Genomic DNA, 20,458 nt, shown 5'->3' on the forward strand with positions numbered 1-20,458 from the left:
AACTAACATTTTATGTGTATTAGTGACATGCTTAAATTAAGCCTTTAGATCGAAGTCCTGTTGTTTTTTTTTTTTGTTTTTTTTAACATGAATGAAAAGTCTTGATTGTCCGTGTGGTTTGCATTATACAAATGAGTGTAATTAATGTAACTACAGACATGCTGTTCCATTAGTTATTTGGTTTTGCTGATCTTATAATGGCTTGTAGGGCCACAAAGTTTAGTGTGTTTTGAAGGATTGTGTGTGTGTGTGTGTGTGTGTGTGTGTGTGTTCAGCCTCCGTGGCCCTTTAACCTCAGCAAGTAATGTGCTCGTTCTCCCCAGTAGTTCCCTTTGCTATAAGCACTGCATAAAGCAACGCCCCCGCCTCCCGTCACGCGCTCATCTCGACGTCATCGATGTGCCGTCGTCAGTCACAGGCTAATTTTCTCTCCATAAGGTTTGGCGGTATGTGGTAAATGAAGTTTCTCATGTAAGTGATCCAGGAAAGAACACAGACTCATTTCCCCCTCTCTATGACTGAAAGCCTGTTGGATTGCGAGTCTGCGTCACCGCAACGTCTTTGAACCATTACCACCCTCCAGCGAATCTCTACCTCGGTTATCTCTGTGTCGCTTGTATTGCATCGCTTCTCAAAGTGTGTCTGAGCCACATTGAAGCTTCTCTTCATCACGCTCAGGCCAGAGAGTATTTATTTCCAAGAAGTGCGATGTTAATTATCAGCAGCATCAAAAGGCGCAGGCTGTGCAATTAGAATGGATAATGTGGGTGCTGCTGTTCAACTCGTGGGTACATGTTCAGAAATCCCATTAAACAATCACTGGCCTTTTGCTTAAATAGTACATTTTAATGCTTCACGATTTTCTGTGTTTTCTGTGAAGCGCAACACCCCCCCATTTAAAGACTGTAATGTCTGATGAGTTCTGCTCAGCAAGGTGCATAGTTATGTCAAACATACGGCCTGTGGGCCAAAACCAGCCGGTCAAACCACCAAGGAAATTGTACAAATTGCATAGAAAGTGATTGATTATTAACACAGCTGACTTAACTTCACACTGAGCTCGCTACTCCATTGCTACCAAACAAAAAACATGCATGCACATGGATGCAAAAACCAACAGTTATCGATGTTTTATGACTTTTCACTGGTTTTGCATCATTAAAATTGGCTTAATGTTGAGATTGGCTTGAAAAATATCAACATTTACAGTCACAACAAAGAAAAACTCCACATTTAAAAGTTACCGTGGCAATATTTCCGACTCACTCCAGATGAATTGGCCTGTACGTGGATCCCTGAACTAAAATGTGTTTGACACCACCGATTTAGAGGAGCTTTGAGTTCACCTGTCTTGCTCAAGGACACTCAGATAGTGGGCGAGGTGAGGGATTCGTACTGCCAACTGAGGGATTAGAAGAGAACCCACTCGGACTGAGCCATAGCCGCCAGCTCAACATTAAATCTGTGATACCAGGAGGCTCTTACTCATCATACTTGAAGGCCACCGGAGTTGTTTTTCTTTAAGGTGGTGATTTTTTTTTTTTGCTTCTGGAGTTTTCCATGTTCAAACTTTGTCTTCAACACTTGAAGGAAGCAGCTCTTGCCTGTGACTTCACCAATCCGTCGGCAGTTTCTCAACAAGTTCCCAGAACCTTTTCTTTGTCAAATTGGACATTTTCCCAGTTATGAGTGTTGCTTTTACTTGTTTTGCATTTGCTGCGTAAACGGTAGCCAGTAACTGCTAAGTTGAGTTAAGCAGACTTTATGCCTATTTTTTTTTTTTTTAAATATCCCAGCACTCGCCCACTTCCCCATTTGGCATTTGGATGCTCGGAGGACCAGTATTGCTCTTATAGCCTAGTTATGTAACTGCTTCGGCACTTAGAGACAAAAGAGTGAAAATGGGGTGAGTGTCTGAGATAGCAGAGAGGAAGAGAGAGTCTGTCGGAGAAAGCAGATAATAATACAGAGGCGCACGAGGCATGAGTGAACTTTGACTGAATTACGGATAGGACCTGGGAGGGGAGGACCCATATCCACGCAGCTCGTTTCTTTTATGAAACCCTTTGCAACTATCTTTTTTTTTTTTTTTTTTTTTTTTACATGTTGAAGAGTGGAACAGTTAGATTTTTATGATTCAGAATAAAATGACATAAAGTGTAGCACAGCCTTTTAATAACACAAGTTCTTCCTTGGGCCATTGCTTCATTGATGTGCCGGCGTAACGAGTGTTATTAGAACAGGACGTTACAGCGTGTGCCTCCTGGCCAGACTGTTGATTAGGAGACTTTATCCAAATAGCGACTGGACCCATGAAGTGGAAACTTGCGTCTCTGCTATATGCAAAGGTTGTCAATTTTCTGCCTAATAATAGAACAGATTATGCATTCAGTAATAAAAGCTTTTACTCAAGCTGAGAACAAGGCAGTGCAGTTTACAAACTTAATTCCCTTCAGATTTCCCTTGTGACTGCAGGGCTAAGCAGTCCAAGTCTTAATCGCTTGACTTCTCCCTATCACTTCAGCACACCTGCCCTCTCACTTTCTCGCTGACTTTAGGCTTTAGACTAAGGTGGAAAATAAATCTATTGATTCCCCCCCCCCCCCTTCTTCCCCTTTCTCTCTTTCCCTTGTCGTCAATCACTTATGAAACAAAACGTAATGAATAGATAATTAGCCTGAATAAGCAGAATTTGGTTATGGTCCATCACGGGCAGTGTTGTGAGTTTTTTTCCACCTTTGTCAGCAGGGTTAGCTATTCCAGTGCCCTCGTTTGTTTACTTAAGGGAACGGCAACTTGGCTGTCACTAATTGAAAATGATTTACATTATATATATATATATATTAAAAGAAAAAAAAAAAAAAAGGTAGGATGAAGACAGGTAGAGTGTTAATTAAGGTTGAAGTGCATACACAACACTAATTTAAAGCCACTAATGGCCTCTCCTGTGTGTGCAGGCCCTGAGTTTTCTTCAGATGAAGTGCAAAAAGACACGTCGCGTTCTCACAGCAATGCTTATTTGAGAGCTTTCAAGGACTCAACCGAAGACGCAGCTTACGAAAGGCCACCGCTGGGTTACCATGCACTTGCACAATCCTCTCATCGAGGAATCGCGACGGAAACAAGACCTGTGTGTGTGTGTGTGTGTGTGTGTGTGTTGCCAAGTCAATAGACATTTTACAGCTTTCCGTCTATTTATAAAGATCGCTGCCTCTTTTCCAGGACTCGCTCCGTCTCACTGCAGGTAAAAGGACTCAAGCCGGACATTGCAAATATTAACCCAAAACCTCCCCTCTTCTCTCCCCTCCCCTTGTACTCGTGCATTGCAGGTGGAAGTTGAAGTGGAGAGCATGGACAAAGCGGGGAACTTCATTGGCTGGCTGCACATCGAGGGTGTGAATCTGTCCGTGGCGCTGGTGGAAGGCGCTCTGTCCAAGGTGCACTTCACAGCAGAGCGCAGCGCCTACTACAAAACCCTGGTCTCAGCAGAAGAGGGGTGCCGACAGAGGAAAGAGAAGGTAGGTCTCATTCCGAGCTCTCCCCGCTACTGTACCGGCCCATAAAACCATCACAACTATGGCCGGACTCCCAACTGATATAAAACTGTCCCCGTGAAGCTTTCAAGTGGTGAAAGACTTTATTTAAGCATCCCTCACTTTAACGCCACACTAAATCCCACTCAAGAAAGACTCCGATAACCAATGTGACACTCAGATTTGTATTGTTTTGCCGTACTTAAGGCTCGCGATATCATCTAGCATAGCCACGGTGTCATGTCTATCATTGATTTTATTAGTAAAGTTGTGCCACGAGGTAAAGCGGCCGCGGCTGTGCAATATTTACTTTATACCCCTGATCTATGATGCCCTCAGTTTGTCTGCATCTATGCTATGAGACTGTTTAGCTCAATATCTCTGGCCATTAAAGTAAAGACTCGACAGAAAGCCTCCAGATTGAAAAGGTTTTAAAAACTAAATGTGGGAAACAGACTTCAACTTTCAGTAATTTTCCACTGACGAGAAATATTGCAAAGTAGCAACATAATCTTGGCTTAAATGTTTTACAACGCAGCAGTGTTGGAAATGAAGTTTTTTTTGTCCACTTGCCAATGTGGCTGATGCAGCTATTGGGCATAGAGGCATGTGAAATATAAGAACGATAAATAGTAGTACAAGATTCCCAGCAGCTGTATATTCCGGGCTTCATTTTTCACATTTGGATCATCTTTCGTCTTTCCCCAATAATAAAACTATTAGTAATGCACATTGAATACCTCACGCTGCACTGTCAATGCTCACAATCTGTAGATGATCACACGATACAGATGTACAGATGCAATTTGCACTTGCTTCAATTACGTGCTATGGTTTTGATATTCACTAAACAAATCATACATTAGCCATCTGTCGCATTAATCCCATGTACATGCTCAGGGCTACTTTTATTTACCATCCTCGCGGCGGGTGAAAGGTCGAGGGATTTCACCTGCCACCGCACTGGATCACTTGCTGGTGGTACGTCATTTTAAAGCCCCAGAATTGTGAAAATGCTCCATCCCCGCGTTGCAAATAGCCACACATTTGCAGTTATCACCGCGGCTTCCTTTCCTCAATGGGAGTCCTGTGATGGATGGAGGCCTCTCTCACACTGATTCTGATCTGCCCTGCATTTTCATTATAGCTCTGCGGCTCACCCCTGGCAGATGCACAAAGTGCCCAGCCAGCTGCCGCCGTTGTCCTCTGTCTCTCTATCTCCATAACTTATTTCCTTTGCCCACTCTCTCTCTCTCTTTCTCTCTCTCTCTCTCCTCCCCCACTCTCGTCTATTTGGATCTTTGCAGAGACGCAAATGCCTCTCCATCCCCTAATAGAAATGAAAGGTATTGCCTGTGTTCCCTTTCAATATGCGGAATCTATCATATCCATGACCAGTTTGTTCCTTCTCTTGATTGCTCTTGACTCTCTTTTATGCAGTTGCTCCTTGTCTGGATGCTTCTTTTATCCCCAAAAATAAAAAAATAAAAATAAAAACTGCAGGTGAACTTCCGTCTGGCATTTAAAAAAAAGAAATGAAAGGAAAAAGCATCTTGCCAGCGATGTGAGCAACACAGGCTCTGCCATGTTGAATTCACCCAGAGCGGGAAGGCACGTCCCTGACACCTACAATAACGATTCCACTCCCGGTTTCCCGTCGCCCGTCTGCGCCGTTGAGACAGATTGACTTTCACCAGAACGGTTTTGACTTGAGCCAACCTGAGCGGTGGACACGGCGGTGAGGAGAGGCGGCAGAATGGGGCCTGAATTGACCAGACAGATGGTGATAACGTTTGATGTCAGTTTGCCACAGGCACCGGTGAACAGATCAACCACAGCCTGATTTGTGTGTGTGTGTGTGTGTGTGTGTGTAGAGGGGGAGTGTGTTTTGTTAGTGGAGCACAGGGCAGTTTGTGTATGAATGCCTACTATGCAACTTGAAGGCAGATGAGGTGGGACTTGGTGTTCTAATTAACCCGTAGAGACCATCTCCAGAAAAGCTGAGAGCTTTGCAATTTTTTTTCATCTTCTTCTACTTCTTCTTTTTTTTTTTTCCTGTCTTTCTCCTTTGAAGTTGTGGCTGGTCTTTTGTCTGTGTGTAGGCTGAGGCTAGGTAGGGCAGATTGCATCTCTTCACATCTCCCTCTCTTCCTCTCATTCTCATTGCCCTCTCCTCATTGTCCCTCCGGCTGTAGATATGGAAGACATCAGTTGGTACTGCTGTGTCAGGCGTCTCCACAAGAAAACAAGGTTGTCGTAATACAGAGGGGCTCAGTGTGTGTGTGTGTGTGTGCACGCTCACACTCATTAAGGGAAACTTTGCGTTGGTGGTCCAGCAGGGACCCGGGACAACAAGGGGGGGATTGAGGCTTGCTGCAGTAGCATCCTGAACCAAAACTGCTTAGTTCGAGTGAGTTAAGTGAATATGAGATTTTGCTACAATGAGACCAATGGGACAAAGTGATTGTGTTCTAAATGAAGCATTCCAAAGGGTTTGAACAAGAGCCTTTTCAGGAGCTCAGCATATTTGGATCCTGCAGATCAGCATCTCTCGGAACAATATCTAGAGCAGTCCTCGCAGTGTGAAGCCCACTTTCCCCTTCATGCCGAGGGCTCAAGTCGTAGGCCCGGGCCCATTCTTATTTCCAATTACATTTATTTATGGCTTAGCCATTGTTTACATAAACTCCTCTTAAAAGCACGTCACCCAGTGAAGATCTTCATTGTCATTCTTATATGCTCTTTTAGCAGTGACTCGGCTGTTACTGAGGAGCGTTTGTGTCCTCTGCTCAGATATCCTGTCTTGTTTTATAAAGCTTTCTTGTGTTTATTTGCTTTCTCCTGGGTAGTGGAAGGGGGGGGAATCCAAAACAAAAAATAACAAATTTCCTGCTTACCAGGCATCTCTATAACGCAGACTCATTGCAGAAACAGTGCATTTTGTCATTGTAATATGGGATGTCTCATTTCAGCCATTCACCTGATGTTTGAGTATTCCCCTGCCGCAGATCAGAGACATAAATCTGACAAGATCGCAGCAGTTTGGCTCGGAGTGGATTGGGAGCAGAGACTTTGACAGTGAGGATGCTGGCTGCAGCTTCCCTTTTATGTTCCCCAAAGACTGGAACAGTTGCGGGAGTTGGTCTGTCAATATTCAGTCATGCCGCAGAGATTTTAAGATGTCAAAAAAAAAAAGAAAAAAGGGGGGGGGGTGGGAAATGAAATGCTCTGAAATTGAGAAGTGGGATCGCGATGACACAGAAATCAATTTCCACTGCCAGAAGCTCTTGGTTTGGACTCGGCGAGTCAGCTTTTCAGCATTTTTGCAGCGTTGAGTCCTTTCTTGAAGTCTGTGTTCTGTATGTGTCACATCGAAGCACACTTCAGAAGAGGAAACCTCCTAGTTATGGATTGTCAGAGGGGGGGGGGAGGGGTGGGGGGCATGCCGGTAATTGCTGCAGCTAAATTATGAAGAGTTGAGTCTCCAATTTGCCCCCAACTAAATTGCGCTCTCTGTTAAGTATAGGTCTGTCTTTTATTAGGTGTAATTACCCAAATGCAATAGACATTAACACTTTCGAGTGGGTATCAAATGAATGCAAGTGGAAATATACAAGGAGTGCAAAGGAAGGTATGAGAACCAGTGTCGTCAACGTTTTTGACGAGACTGTCGGTCTCCTTAGTTTTCTGACGTCCGCGCATCTTCCTTTATTCTGGACTTGTGCTCAGATTGACTCTGTTTCCTTTAAAGTCCAACCATCTGGCGCTGCTGCTCTTGTTTGTTTGATCGGTTTTGCTCATCACGCGCCGAGTTTGATTTGGGGATGCAATCGCCATTCAACGCAAGTTGTGTCAAGGAATTATGTGAGGAATCAGTAGAAACCATAGAAAAGTTCAGAGCAAGACGGCTGACTGACATCACAGGCATGTTTTAATTATTTTTGGTGCTTTGCAGTTTTCTGTGTCCTCATTTCACTGCAGCCGCTTCTGTCAAACTCTCAAGGGTCTGGTGGCGACTCTTGCAAGCAACAATTTACCCCCTTTTAATCTAAGCCTTCTTGCTGTTCTTTGGGGGTTTTTTTTTGTTGCTGATGTTGGTTTGCTTTTTAATTTTTTTTTGAAAGTGTGCAAAAGCATCTCCCCGTCCCCTCATCTAAGCAACGTCTCTTGCAGTCAGCACATCACACACCTGGCTAAACAGGAACACACCGCGGATGAATCGGGGATAATTGGGCTTTTAGCAAAGCTAATTGGTTTCCGTCTTTGAGTTCGGGCTGAAGCAAGTTTACCTCTGGTAGACTGGGTTCACTCAAAGGATTATCTCTGGTTTTCATTCCTTTTGAAATATGCATTGTAGGTTTTACCTGAAGCCATCTTTCTTTTCGGTGGAATTCATAATACAATTCATAATAAGTCCCAGTCTTCTGTAAATGTTCCACATTGAATTACATACAAGTAGCCTTGTTTGGTTTCCATAGATGACAGTCCTTTTTCTATTAATACCATGCTCAGTGCTTTCTTAAAACCCCGAAGCAATAGAAATGCTTTCAGGGTTGCAATCTATTTTTCTTCTTTCATTTTCTTGGCCTCTCCGAGTAAAATAACCTGTGGCAGTCGCCAGGCAATATCATGGAAAATGCAGGGGATTAATATTAAAGTGGCTCATCTGTGTAGACTTCAAGAGAAATAAAGGAAATTTAGCTCATTCTGGGGTTGTCTGTATCAAATTATTTCTCAGACTAAATAAAATAAATAACAAGGCAAATTGCTACTCACAAATCATCACTTATCTGCTGCCTTTTGGGTGTTTCGCTCCTCAGAGAGACGTTTGGCCAAAATGAAATAATTCTGACATTTTTCTCCCAAATGGCTTGCGGCTTTGTGAAGAATTTTCCAGGTAATGACATTTCGGTGGAAAACAGGATGCGTTCTGCACTCCTGATTACGATTCCAGTCATACCTCGCCGCTATCTCTCCCACGTATTGCTTAATGTCGCCGTCGCTGCCTTGTGGTTTAACAAATGGAGGCCGTGCGGTGTTGAGACGGGAACAATGACCATGACACGGCCAATCACCGGAAGTGATACTGGCCTAATGAGTGGGCTCGGCACCTGTCCACTCCATTTGGGAGGTAGCGGGAGTGGCGGCTGTGGAAACGGCTTTTCAGGCCCGAACGAGAATGAAAAGTCCCCGCAGTGTTTGAAAGGACTGAGAAGGAACTTGTTCGAAAAGAGCAAAGTGCTGATGTCTGAATATTTTGTCACTTCTTTTCCTTCCCTTTTCTAATCATCACAGACAGGTTTGTTCCAACTTTTTGCCTTTTTTTTTTTTTTATTATATTATATTAAAATTCCTATACTGTAGTTCCCTGGGTGGATAAAATTCATTGCCTTTTAAAATGTTTCATGTATTGCCAAAAAGGTTTCTTTGATTAAACATTGTATCTTAAGACTGCATTTCTTAATATATGGATCGCTCTTGTCTGAAATAGTTTTTTTTGTTTTTTTTTACTCCATAGAATTTTTGGCTTTTGTGTTCAGGAAATTCTTCTGTCAGCTGGGATGAGATAGTAAAATAATAGAAAAGCTATGCTTAATATATTGTAATGTATCTTTGCAGCTTTGGTAATATCCTCCGGTCATGAGCATGCATGGCTTGTTCGAATTTTTTTTTTTTTTTTTTTTTCCCCAGCCACTCTTTGGAACGTTTTCAGAAGACCGCTGTCAGACTTTGAATGGGTGAACTTTAGATAAAAAAAAGGAAAGGCACTTTTTCTGGTCATATTCTGCCAACTTCAGCAAACTCACTCATTTTAATTTAATACATTTGGACTTTGGCCAGCAGTGGTTTTGAGGTTTGTTTGTGTGTGTGTTTTTTTTTTTCTTCTCCTTCTTCCTTATCAGCCTGCAATGTTCTGCCAGTAAAAAAGGGACTGAAATGGAAGCTTAAGACTTTACCAAAAAGCTTATGGCATGCATTGTACGGACCACGCATAATACAGGCTTTTAAAACTGCTGATTCAAGCTCGCTAATGTCACAACACCCAGCAGTTACTCAGACATGTTGTGTACCTGTAAATGACAGTGTTGGGAAAATAGATTTTCTCCATATCAATGAGTGCCCTGTCAAAGTAGGTCTTTGTAACAGCTTCCATTCATACATCAGCTTTAGATCTCGTGGGTATTGTTTCTCCACTGATGTGCTTTCTTTATGTAATAGTCTGAAAAGACATACATATTAATGTTTCACAATGTGCAGAGGCCCTTTCAAGTAGGAGGAAACTAATGGGACAATGAAATGGGGTCAGTGGTGGCGTTTTGCTCAGTTATCTCAAAGATGGAGGGCCAGGAGAATCGTTATGTCTCTGGCGATTTGCATTTTTTTGCCCTTTAGGAGATTAGTGGCTACAAATGTGCCAAAAGTCACAGTTCATCATCTCACCCATGGGCAATCTATTGATGCGAGTCCCGCTCGTGTTTCAAATATATCTCCCACAGTATTACATAGTCCTTTAGCGGCCGTGACTGAACTCCAGGGGCCTTGGCTTCTCTCACTATCACGTCTCTGGATGGAACTCGGTGTTGCAGCTGGAAGTAGGTTGGCCAGACCCTCCAGAAAAACTTAAATCGTATGACCACAATAAAACAAATCCAATGGAATATTCATGTGACGCAAGTTGCATCTATAAAAGCACATTAACTATTAAAGCGTTCCTAAGCGTCGCGATACAGATGATCCAGGTCCGATGGATTATATCCGACGTTGTTTAAAATGTGGTGAAGGAACAACTTTTGTTCATGTAAATGATCCCAAAAGAACCCACAGAACTATCTAATGTTTCTTATCATAGCAAATCATTGCATGAATCATTTTTGCAGGCAGTGGTGTATGAAAATGCACTTTTGTATTTCCTTTGTATCTTGCAGCCTTTGTCAATTTCTGGCAAAGATCATTTTACAGGACAAAAAAATAACACATAACAGCACCACAAGTCGGCATAATGACTCATGGTGCTGCTGTCACAAGCCCACTGAGGTCAAACCACCTTTTGTTTTCAGTTTTTGTCAACCAGGTGTTTGTGTGACACATCCAAAGCAATATTGCTCATTTTTTCACGTGTCTGTGCCCAGCAAAAATAATGAGCGATACTACCGATTGTGATCATGACTAGGATGATTGTCAATCCTCAAAAACACAGTTGGAAATCAAAGCGCGACATTACGCGGAGGCTCTGAAATTCAAGAAAATAAGTTTCACAAACTACCGAAAGTTTCTCAAGGACATTACTTTGCTCCTTCACTGTGATACTCGAGAGCTATTAGGTTATATAATAGTATGAGACTAAGACACTTTTAGCTTATTAATTAGTTGAGAGGGAAACAACAAAGTGGTAAGGAATAAGAAAGACAATAACAGAAAAGACAAATGAACAAGTCATCAGTGGAGTTTTCAGAAAAATGACCTGTGTGGAAGTGCAAACGGAGCACAAGAGTGTTTTCGAGTGGAAAATAATTTAGAATTTAAACGACAGCGGACCACATTCTGACTCGGTTGCCGTGTAAAATGCAACTGTCTCTGCGTAGACGGTGAAAATGTGGCTCCCGTTCATGTGTACCACACAATAACAATGGCGGCGTCCAGATTCCATATTCTCCTGGAGAGAAATCACAATCTAATTCTTCGGTGCACTTACATTCACCAGTCAAAAGCAGCCGTCATACGAGGGATAACTCTGAGCTGAGTTCGTTTGCCACCTCTTATCCGCTCTTTAATCTCCGCAGCACTTTCTCCTCATTGACTGTGCAGGCGGACAGAGTGGAGGTCCCCGGCCCTGATCACTGCTGCCGCTAGAACCACTTAAACCTCCTCTGGGAAGCTTGTGTCCATGTAAATGGACATTTCTAATTATGTACACACAAACTGGCATGAGATCACGTACTGTACAAAAAATAAATAAAAAAATGCTCTCGATCAATTTTGCAAATGGACAGAGGAGGCCAGGAGATGGTACTCAGTTGTGCTGCAAGAAGGTTTTCTGTTCAGAGATGTGCAAAAAAAAAAAAATCAAAATAACAATTCAGGGTAGAGCTTTTATGATCGCCTCGATGATAACCTTTCAGGTCTGTGACTCCAGTCTCACATCCAGTGCGAGAAATCATCAACACATTGGGAGAGAGAGAGAGAGAGAGAGAGAGAACGCTTGGCCCCGGTGCCAGAGTGTCAATAAGCAAGCAAGATGAAGGTTGCTGGGTTTGTTGGCAAGTGTGAAAGGACAGCGGGATCACAGCAAGGGGACATTATTGCCTGCAGGGTGGTCACAATGGGAGAGGTGACCCGTGAGAGACCTCGCATCCCTGGAAAAGATGGAGAGGACAGCGTGCCGTGTTCTACGTCCTCCTGATTCCCAGGCGTGTCTGTGTCTGTGTCTCTGCTTTCAGTCGATGTGCAAGTGTGGCAGGGTGTATTTGTATACGACTGCATGCCATTTCTGTTTCTGTTTATTATCCCATGATGTTTTTCTGTCTGTCTGTGTGTGTGAGCGTGTGTGTGAGCGCGAGTGTGTGTGTGTACGACTTTAATCCCGCCTTCATCTTTCCTCCCCAGCACTGTATGCACAAATTGAACCACCACACAAAGGCAAAGAGCTGACAAAGGCTTTTTCATATGGCTAAAAGATTACATAATGTGATTCTCAGTGTGCTGAGTACACATCCGCACACGCGCGCACAAGCCCAGCTACAGATGGAGGGATGCGCCACACGTGCAGACACACACACACACATACGCGCGCGCGCACGCATCATACTCTCGCCGTCTCTTTCCCGCTTACCCAAACACACTTTGAGCCCGTGCAGACAGACGGCGCACACGCAGACGCACACATGCACACGCTCTCCGGGGACGCCACCCCCCCCCCCCCCCACTTTAGTCGGCAAGCTGGACCCTCAGTGCCCCGAGGCAGAGACAGAAAGACGGAGGAAGAGATCAGTGGACCCAGTGATGTGTGTGTTATTTACACCCAAACTCTCTCTCTCTTTCTCTCTCTCTCTCTCTCTCTCTCTCGAATTCTAAACTGCAAATTCAGCAGTCTGTCAGCTCCACTCTTGGTTTCGTAAAATCACACACAATCCAGACTTTTTCCACCGTTTTTCGCCCGATGCTCTCCCGGCGGTCAGTCGGTCACCTGCAATTCCACTTTCACCCCCCTCCCCTCCCCCCTCCGAGTGAGGCAACGAAGACGCCTCCCCGTGACGTCCGAGCGGTCTCGCCTCCCGCTCACTGAATTATGCATTGACATGAGTTGCAAGATTACACGCTGACTTTGAAAATGTCATCTGAAAAAAAATACATCCAGCCACAAGGACATCAGGCCAGTCCAGACTGACACGCACACTCCGGAACGAGATTTTTCTACTTGATGAAGCACATAAACAGGAAGTTGGCCCTTTTTTTCTTCTTCTTCTTCTTCTTTTTTTTTTTGTACAGTTCCAGATTTTGTCGCGTGTGTCTTTATTGTTCACTTGTGACTCTAAATGTCAAACGTTTCATAAAATGACACCATGCAAATGGCGAGTGGGAGCCATTGTGATTTTTTGCCTTGATCCAGGTGAGGAAATATTTTCCCTGAGAAATGGTGACATTTGAGTTTATTCGCCTCCCGAAGGGCGTCGTATTTCCTCTCACTTGCGTTCATCTGGTCGTTACGTAAACGGCTGTGTGCATTTGTTGCTGTACATTAGCCCGCATGTCCTTGGCCCCGTGCTCCCCCCCAGCCCCCTCTCTCTCTCCAGTCATGCACGGGATTCTTGCGGGCTCTTAGCGGAGGTCCTCCGGGGCAGGTTTGCGGCTGCATTCGCTTCATCGGTGCAGAAATGACTCGGGCAATCTCTCCAACCCCTCTGGTCCCCCCCTTTCTCTGCTCTTGGGATGAAGGTCTAAGACACGGGGTGGTGTGTGTGTGTGTGTGTGTGTGTGTGTGTGTGTGTGTGTGTGTGTGTGTGTGTGTGTGTGTGTGTGTGTGTGTGTGTGTGTGTGTGTGTGTGTGTGTGTGTGTGTGTGTGTGTGTGTGTGTGTGTGTGTGTGTGTGTGTGTGTGTGTGTGTGTGTCATAGTATCTTGCATTACAAGTGATTAACATATGCTCAACTTTGCCATCGGCAGCAGAAGAGAAAAAAAAAAAAGTGCCACCCCCCCATTTTTCCAGGTCTCCCGATTTCCCCCTTGCATCCTATATCTTGGGGCTTTCCGCCTTTTCCCTTCCTGTCCTCTGCCCTGATTTCTCTTCCGTCTCTGCCGATTAAAGCAAGTGTGAAGGACATATAGTGACTGGAGTTGGGCTTGTAGGTGTTTTTGTTTTTGTTGTTTTTTTTCCCCCTCCTCTTCCTGCTTAGTCTCTCCTGGGACAGTGTAAGGAGACACTTTTCCACTTGGTTTGCCGTGAGGGCTGGTTGTGGCTGACTGCCTCCCACCTTCACTAGCATGAGTGCATGCGAGGCAGGCAGTGAGCCTTGAATTTTAAAACAGACATATTTGACCCCAGACTGCAGTGCTTTGATTAGCCAGTTTCAAGGCAAAAGGCCATTTACCTTGAGCTCGACGTAGGTGTCGGCTGTTTATTACAATGACTTGTACATATGTACCTCTAACAACCTATTCTTAAAAAACATTTCTTTCAATATCCTGTAAATGTTAAAACCATATTTCCTGGTTCCTGGCTTTTGAGTTGTCTTAATTGTTTGGGTAATTTAAATCAACATGCTTCCTTGACTTCTCTCTAACCTTCCAGTGGTTTGTACAGAAAGCCCTGCCGTCGCTGCTCTCATATTTTGGCCGGGGCCATTCATGTGCACATCCCTCTCTGGTTAGACACCCCCCCCCCGCCCCCCGCAGGTGATTGACATTTGTATATTTTTAGAGTCATCAAGCAGATGCTGTGAAAACATCACGTCTGCACAGTTTTTTTTTCTTCTTTTTCCTCCCCCTGCTTCAGGTGTCTTTTCTAATCATCCTTAGTTAATCAGGGGAGAAGCAACGCAGGACAGGCTATTCGCAGTCGCGCTAAAAATACAACAACACGCAAGTTCAAGTCATTTACACACACTTTGACATTTTTTTAGGGCCCCTGCTCGGAGCCACACTTAACTCCATTTAATATGGGTCGGCAGTGAACCACCCCTCCCTCACTTTCCTCTCCCTGCCTCTCTGTTTCTTTGCTTCTCTTGCTTCATAAAAAAAAAATTCCCTCCACTCTCTAATGAAATGTTAAATATTTGTTGTTTCTTGAGGGTAGTTTTTAAATGTTTTCTGTGCTGGTCAGGATATTCAATCCCTTATTCACATAATGAGGAGCAGTTCTGTTATTCATACCACATTAAAGGCCCATTTACACATCATTTCAAGTGGAAATACGTAATTTTTTTGCATTTTAGCTTCAGACGGCAACGTTTTTAAAACTGTCAGCACAGCAATGGGAAACATCGAAGTTGGATTACTATTACATGCGTCTCAAGTCCCAGGAGAGTATGAACTGGGAGTCATGACACTCTCGAGGCCAGAAGACCCATTTACTATGGCCGTGGTGTGCATGTGCAGTAGCAGCGTTTCAGCAAAGTTGTGCTTTTGGTCGGAACATTTTCAAAAACGTGCACTTTCAGTTGCCCAAATAACGACACGCACAGCACAACAAAAGTTGTGTTTTCTCGCATGAAAACGTCGTTGCGTAAACTGTGTCAAAGATGACACCTTTGGCCCCGTCGTGGATTAAAATGGTTGAAACACTGTTGACACCACTGACCTTGACAAATGTGTATAATCATTTATAATAACACTGCTCAGCGGATGTACTCGGGAGCTTTTCAGCCTCATTTTAGTGCAGGTCGTTCTCCTCGAAGCCAGGAATGGGGAGTCGACGCCCGCTGTACAAGTGGTGTGGCTGCAGCCGCTTCATCAGTTCTCTTTATTACCTGCACACAGACAGATTTCCCCACACATTAGCAGACTGCTCTTGGTTGAGCAGCCAATTCTACTCCCAAATGCATTTGCGTATTCTTTTTTATCTCTGTCCGTCTCAAACGCTTCCCCGCTGCCTCTTGTTCTGCTGTATTTCTCCCCTTTTTCTGCCTCAGTTTTATTTTTTTCCTTTTCAATCATCTGCTCTCGCCTCAGTACCTTACACACTATCATGCCTATCTTTCTCTTTTCCCATCTCATCTTTAATTCAGCCTCTTTGTCTTTCTGACTCCCTTATTCCCCTTCTCCCTCTTACACTTTCCCAATCTAAGCCCTGAATTAGGCATCCTATTTATTATTCTTCCCTTACCTCACATGCTCTCTAATACGTTCTTATTGTGAGGAGAATGTAAAGTGCTTTTGATTCATTGAGGCATTTTTATTCCACTGTCCTTTTCTTTTTTTAAAGGCTCCCACTTGATGTATGATTTGCTGAGAGGTCACAAATTCAAGTTTGGGTCCCCACAGTTTTCAGAGTTAGCACTGTCGCCCCGTAGCAAGAACGTTGCAGGTCGAAGTCCAGAACGAGCTCTCCTGCATGGATTTCTAGATTTTCTCCGTGCATGCAGAGGTTTTATCCATGTTATCTGCATGCTTTGTACGTCACACCTCAAAAGAATCAGGAGAAAGGAGTTGTCATTGCATCAACATGTATGTAAGTGAAAAGTGAAGTTGAAATATGAAATACCACTGCACTGAAATTACCCTTGATTTAACTTTTTTTTCTTTTTTTTTTATACGTGTGTGTGTGTGGCACGGCGTTCATCATGTTCGTCAGAGCATAAACCGTTGACCTTTTAATAGAACATAGTGTCCTGTTGTATGCAGTCGATGGAAAATGATGGATTGCAGTAGATGGAAGGGTCACCAGGGATCCAGTTGTGTTTTTCCTCTTTCCTGTGTCTAACCGTTCCGTTCACACGGCATTTTCATTCCGGAAACGTTTTGCGATTCCGCGCCGACGTTTTGAAAACCATGTCCGTTGAAACGGAGACGCCAGGAATGCACCGTTGTGTAAAGAGACACCCAAAAACGTACCAAAAGTTTTGTCTTTTGCACCTCTTTACTCACTACTTTACCGGGGGGGGGTTTGACTGACCCTCCAAGTTGTGGTCGGCCTGTCCCATCTCATCGACCCAACTGAGATAAAGTTGAAGGTTTTATTAACGAGGCATTTGGGTTACTTGGAAAAAACAAACAAACAAACAAGAAAGAAAAACCTCCTTACTCTGCTGCCTCTTTTTCACCAACATGACACATATTTTGTGAAGATTCAGGTTTTCAAGACTGCATGATGAATTCCTAAGTGTTCCCTTGTAATTTAGGTCAGTTTACTTTTACTTGCTCGCCTGCAGAAAACACTCTATATCTTGAGAATGGGACTACTCCGCTAGTTTTGGGACAGTGTTGTGTTTTTTTTGGGGGGGGGGGGGGGGGTTTGCACATTTTACAGAGTAGCTTTCTTTTCCCTTCTCTCTCTTTCTCCTATGCTCTCTCTCTCTCTCTGTCTGTCTCGCCTTGGGGAGAAACTGTTACATAAACAGGCTCTCGTCATCTCTGCACTTCCGATTCCCACTGTTGTACCAGTCTTTCATCGCACTCCTCTCTTTTTCTGTTTGTTCCTGCCTTTCATCCATATGTACCGGTTAGTATATGTTTATGAGTTGCCCTTTCTGCTTGTTTTCCCTCTTTTTGAGGTGCAACACGTGTACGTTTGTGACCAAACCAAACGTGTACCCGAATGAAGGGTTTTTCACTTAATATCTTTGGATTATTTTGGGATATTTATTGACGGCAAACATTTTTCTTTCCCCCCCCCAAAAAAATCCCCCGTAGGTTGAAGTCACATTGAGTGGATGAAACGTTCATAACTTACCAAGATCACTTTTCGGTTTCGCCATCTGTGGGTGGGTCGCATCCTCGGTGGGTGTAGCCGCCGACTCGTTTGCTCTGAAGCAAAGGCGATTCATCTGTCACGCAACTTATTCTGGCCCGGGGAGAGGAATCTTTTCTCCATCACTGCAGAATATTTTGTTTCCGGTAATTTCTCTTCAGAGCCGAGGATAACTTTCAGCCATATATTTCTTCATCCCTTCATTCAAATGAGACTTTCTGCCCGGTTGCATTTTGCAAGTCTCACTAAGGTAAGGGAAACCCTGGTATGTATATGCAACGTGGCGAGCGGCGCCTATTCATCCGTTTAGGATTTGACTGCGGCTGTGCACTGTGAGCAATCAGCCAAGCCACCCAGTTTCTATTCCTCCACCTCCATCGGGGCTCTTAAGGAATGAGCCACAGAGGCCATCTGGCCAGTATGTTATTTACTTTGTGAAATATCAACTTTCTGGGTAAAATTGTGAATCATTTTTTTTTTCCCCCCCAGAAAGTTGTTATTGTAGGTGTGTTTTGTGATTTAAAACATTTTTTGTGTTAGTCTAATCATGCATTATGACACATAAAAAACCAAAAAGTACAGTTTACACTCGTTTTTCAAGCCATTGTGACACAAATAGCGATTCACAGACTTCCACTGGCTTTACTTCTGAAGTCATATTCTAGCATTCCACCCCCCCCCCCCCCCCACCTCCCTTTGTCCTCTCCCCTCGTCTTTCCCATTTGTCTCTCCGGGTCCCCCTCCTGTTTGTTGCTTTCCGTTGCAACTTCTCGCTGCCGCCAGATCCACATTAACCTCTCTGTCGGTCTCTGCGATCCTGCATTTGTTCCTTTCCCTTCATCGCCACCAGCAGCAGTGATCGGGAGTCCCGTACAGAGGGGAAAACACAAGAGACGGAGCAGCGATGCCACCCTGTGCGAAGCCAGTTGTCATGGCAACACAGTCCAGGACGGACTAGCGCGTTAATTAAAAAGTTGATTAATCGCCGTTCAATAGCGTTCTTATACATTGTAACGTCAAGGTAGTCCTTTTTCCTAATCACTGCACTTTGTGCTCACTTGTTTCTTTTCTCATTCATTCTCTTGCTCCCTTTTAAAGGCGTCTCTAGTTCCCAGTGATTGGAGCACTCTTACTGACAATAAGATAAAGACATCATTCAGAGGAACACCAAACAAACGAGGTGGGGGGGTGGGGGCTGGGGGCTGGGGACCGAAACGCTGTGCAGTCATTGTTCATTTCAGCCCACTTTTACTCCGCATGCTGCGACGCAGAGCGAACTCATTTGTAGAAAGAGACCGTCTCCAGTGTGTAGGCCTCAAGGTCATTAGACTAGTCTGAGGTAGTAAACAAAGGAAAGGTTTGAAGGACAAGTAGGACTAAAAGATAGAGCAGCTGATATCTGGATGTTGTTTGATATTAATACAATACCTGTGCACAATGCGATTATGAACAATAGGAGTTTATTACCATTATTGAAAAATCATGTTTTGAAATTACGCAATGATTGCTTGACTATAATAAAACTCCTTATTATAAAGTTGAAGGGACTTGAGCCTTGTTTCATCACAGAAACAAACGGTGTCCACTAGTGGCCCAACATGGAAACTGCCTTGTTTGCCTTGTCAGTGCCTGCCGTTTCCGTTTAAACGCGAAACTTTACTGAAACAATGCGTTTTCACTTGAAATGGCATCATGTAAGCGGAGTCTAATCTTTTTTATTTTTATAAATAACACGTATTCAGAATATTACCCTAATAAGCCAACCGTCATTTAATACAACACACAAATTAGGTAATGCTGCATAAGTTGCCAATGAATAATTGTGATGAAACGTTTCTTTCTTTTTTTTTTAAATCAATAGGAAGTATGAACTGATGTATAGCACAACGCTCAGCGCCAACAAGTAGGAGCAGGAAAGGTTTACACATGGAGAATTTCATGACCTTGGTGGGATTTCAAACTGCGGCAGATTAATTAGAATTCTGTCTTCAAGTTGCTTTCAATCTCTTTGTGGCTGAGATCCACCAATCTCATGGTTAAATGTCAAATTGTGCCACAGATGCTCCGCTCGAATAAAAATGGATATATTAGATAATCTTCACACAAAAAAAAACTAGAATTAGAACTTGACTAACGGCGACAGGACTGTCACTGACTCAGTAATGGCAGAAAATGTGCTGCAGGGTAATGCTTCCCTTTCAGATTGTTTGAAAAGGTTTGTTGTGTTTTGGGCTTTGTTTGGACGCAGCGGGATAGTAGCATTACCATTTCAATTGATGGAAAAGGTTTCCGGTCTTTGCTGACACAGGTCGCTCCGCTGCTTATCTCGCTTTAGAAACTGCAATCATTTGAAATCACAGATAATATGCGGCTTCCTTTCACAACAATCTCCTCTTTCGCTTCTACTGCGTCCGTCTCTCGTCACAGCTGCCCGTTATTTTTTTATTTATTTATTTTCTTTCACTTTTCTAACGGCGTGAATGCTTCTTTAATTCCTGGACTAGGTTTTGCAGCAGCCACAGAGTCCTGTTGCTGTAATTGATAATCATAGAGATGAAATCATTTTGACGAATCACTCATCAGTTTATCGTCGTTGGACACTGAAGAGAAATCTTGCTTAATGAACACTTCTAGTAATCAGACAAACCTCTAAATATGTACTTACCAACTTCCCGTGTCTCCTTCACACGTCACTCAATTCTTTGATCGAGATATTGAAATGTTTATGTCGTGTCTCTTTTCATAATCCAAACTTCTGAAGATGCAGTGCTTGTGTCCTCGTACTTTCAGCTTGTCGAGGTTAATCGCGCTGCTCTTCCGCGTCGTCGCTTTTGTTTACTCTGATCTTGCCGGGGCTCGTACGTCTTTTAATAGCCTCGGATAGACACAGTCACTCCTCTTGTTTAAAGAGAAACAGCCCACTTGACATAAGGCTCCATATGCTGGAGTGACTACCTCCCGGGACAGTGTGTGTGGTTTTCTGGAGGCTTTCCTCAGCTGCCTGCTCCCCCCCCCCCCCCCCC

General features: G+C 43.8%; 1 protein-coding gene across 1 annotated transcript in view; it reads left to right on the forward strand.

Annotated features, from left to right (window-relative positions):
• snd1 (staphylococcal nuclease and tudor domain containing 1) overlaps nucleotides 1-20,458 on the forward strand; it is a 173,239-nt gene that overhangs the window by 106,851 nt on the left and 45,930 nt on the right. The window contains exon 17 of the mRNA XM_080518464.1: nucleotides 3,330-3,518. Coding sequence (XP_080374590.1) covers nucleotides 3,330-3,518 — 189 coding nt within the window. The remainder of the gene's footprint in view (nucleotides 1-3,329; nucleotides 3,519-20,458) is intronic.

This window comes from Blennius ocellaris (genome assembly GCF_963422515.1).
Source record: "Blennius ocellaris genome assembly, chromosome: 22".
In the NCBI taxonomy this organism is placed as follows: domain Eukaryota; kingdom Metazoa; phylum Chordata; class Actinopteri; order Blenniiformes; family Blenniidae; genus Blennius; species Blennius ocellaris.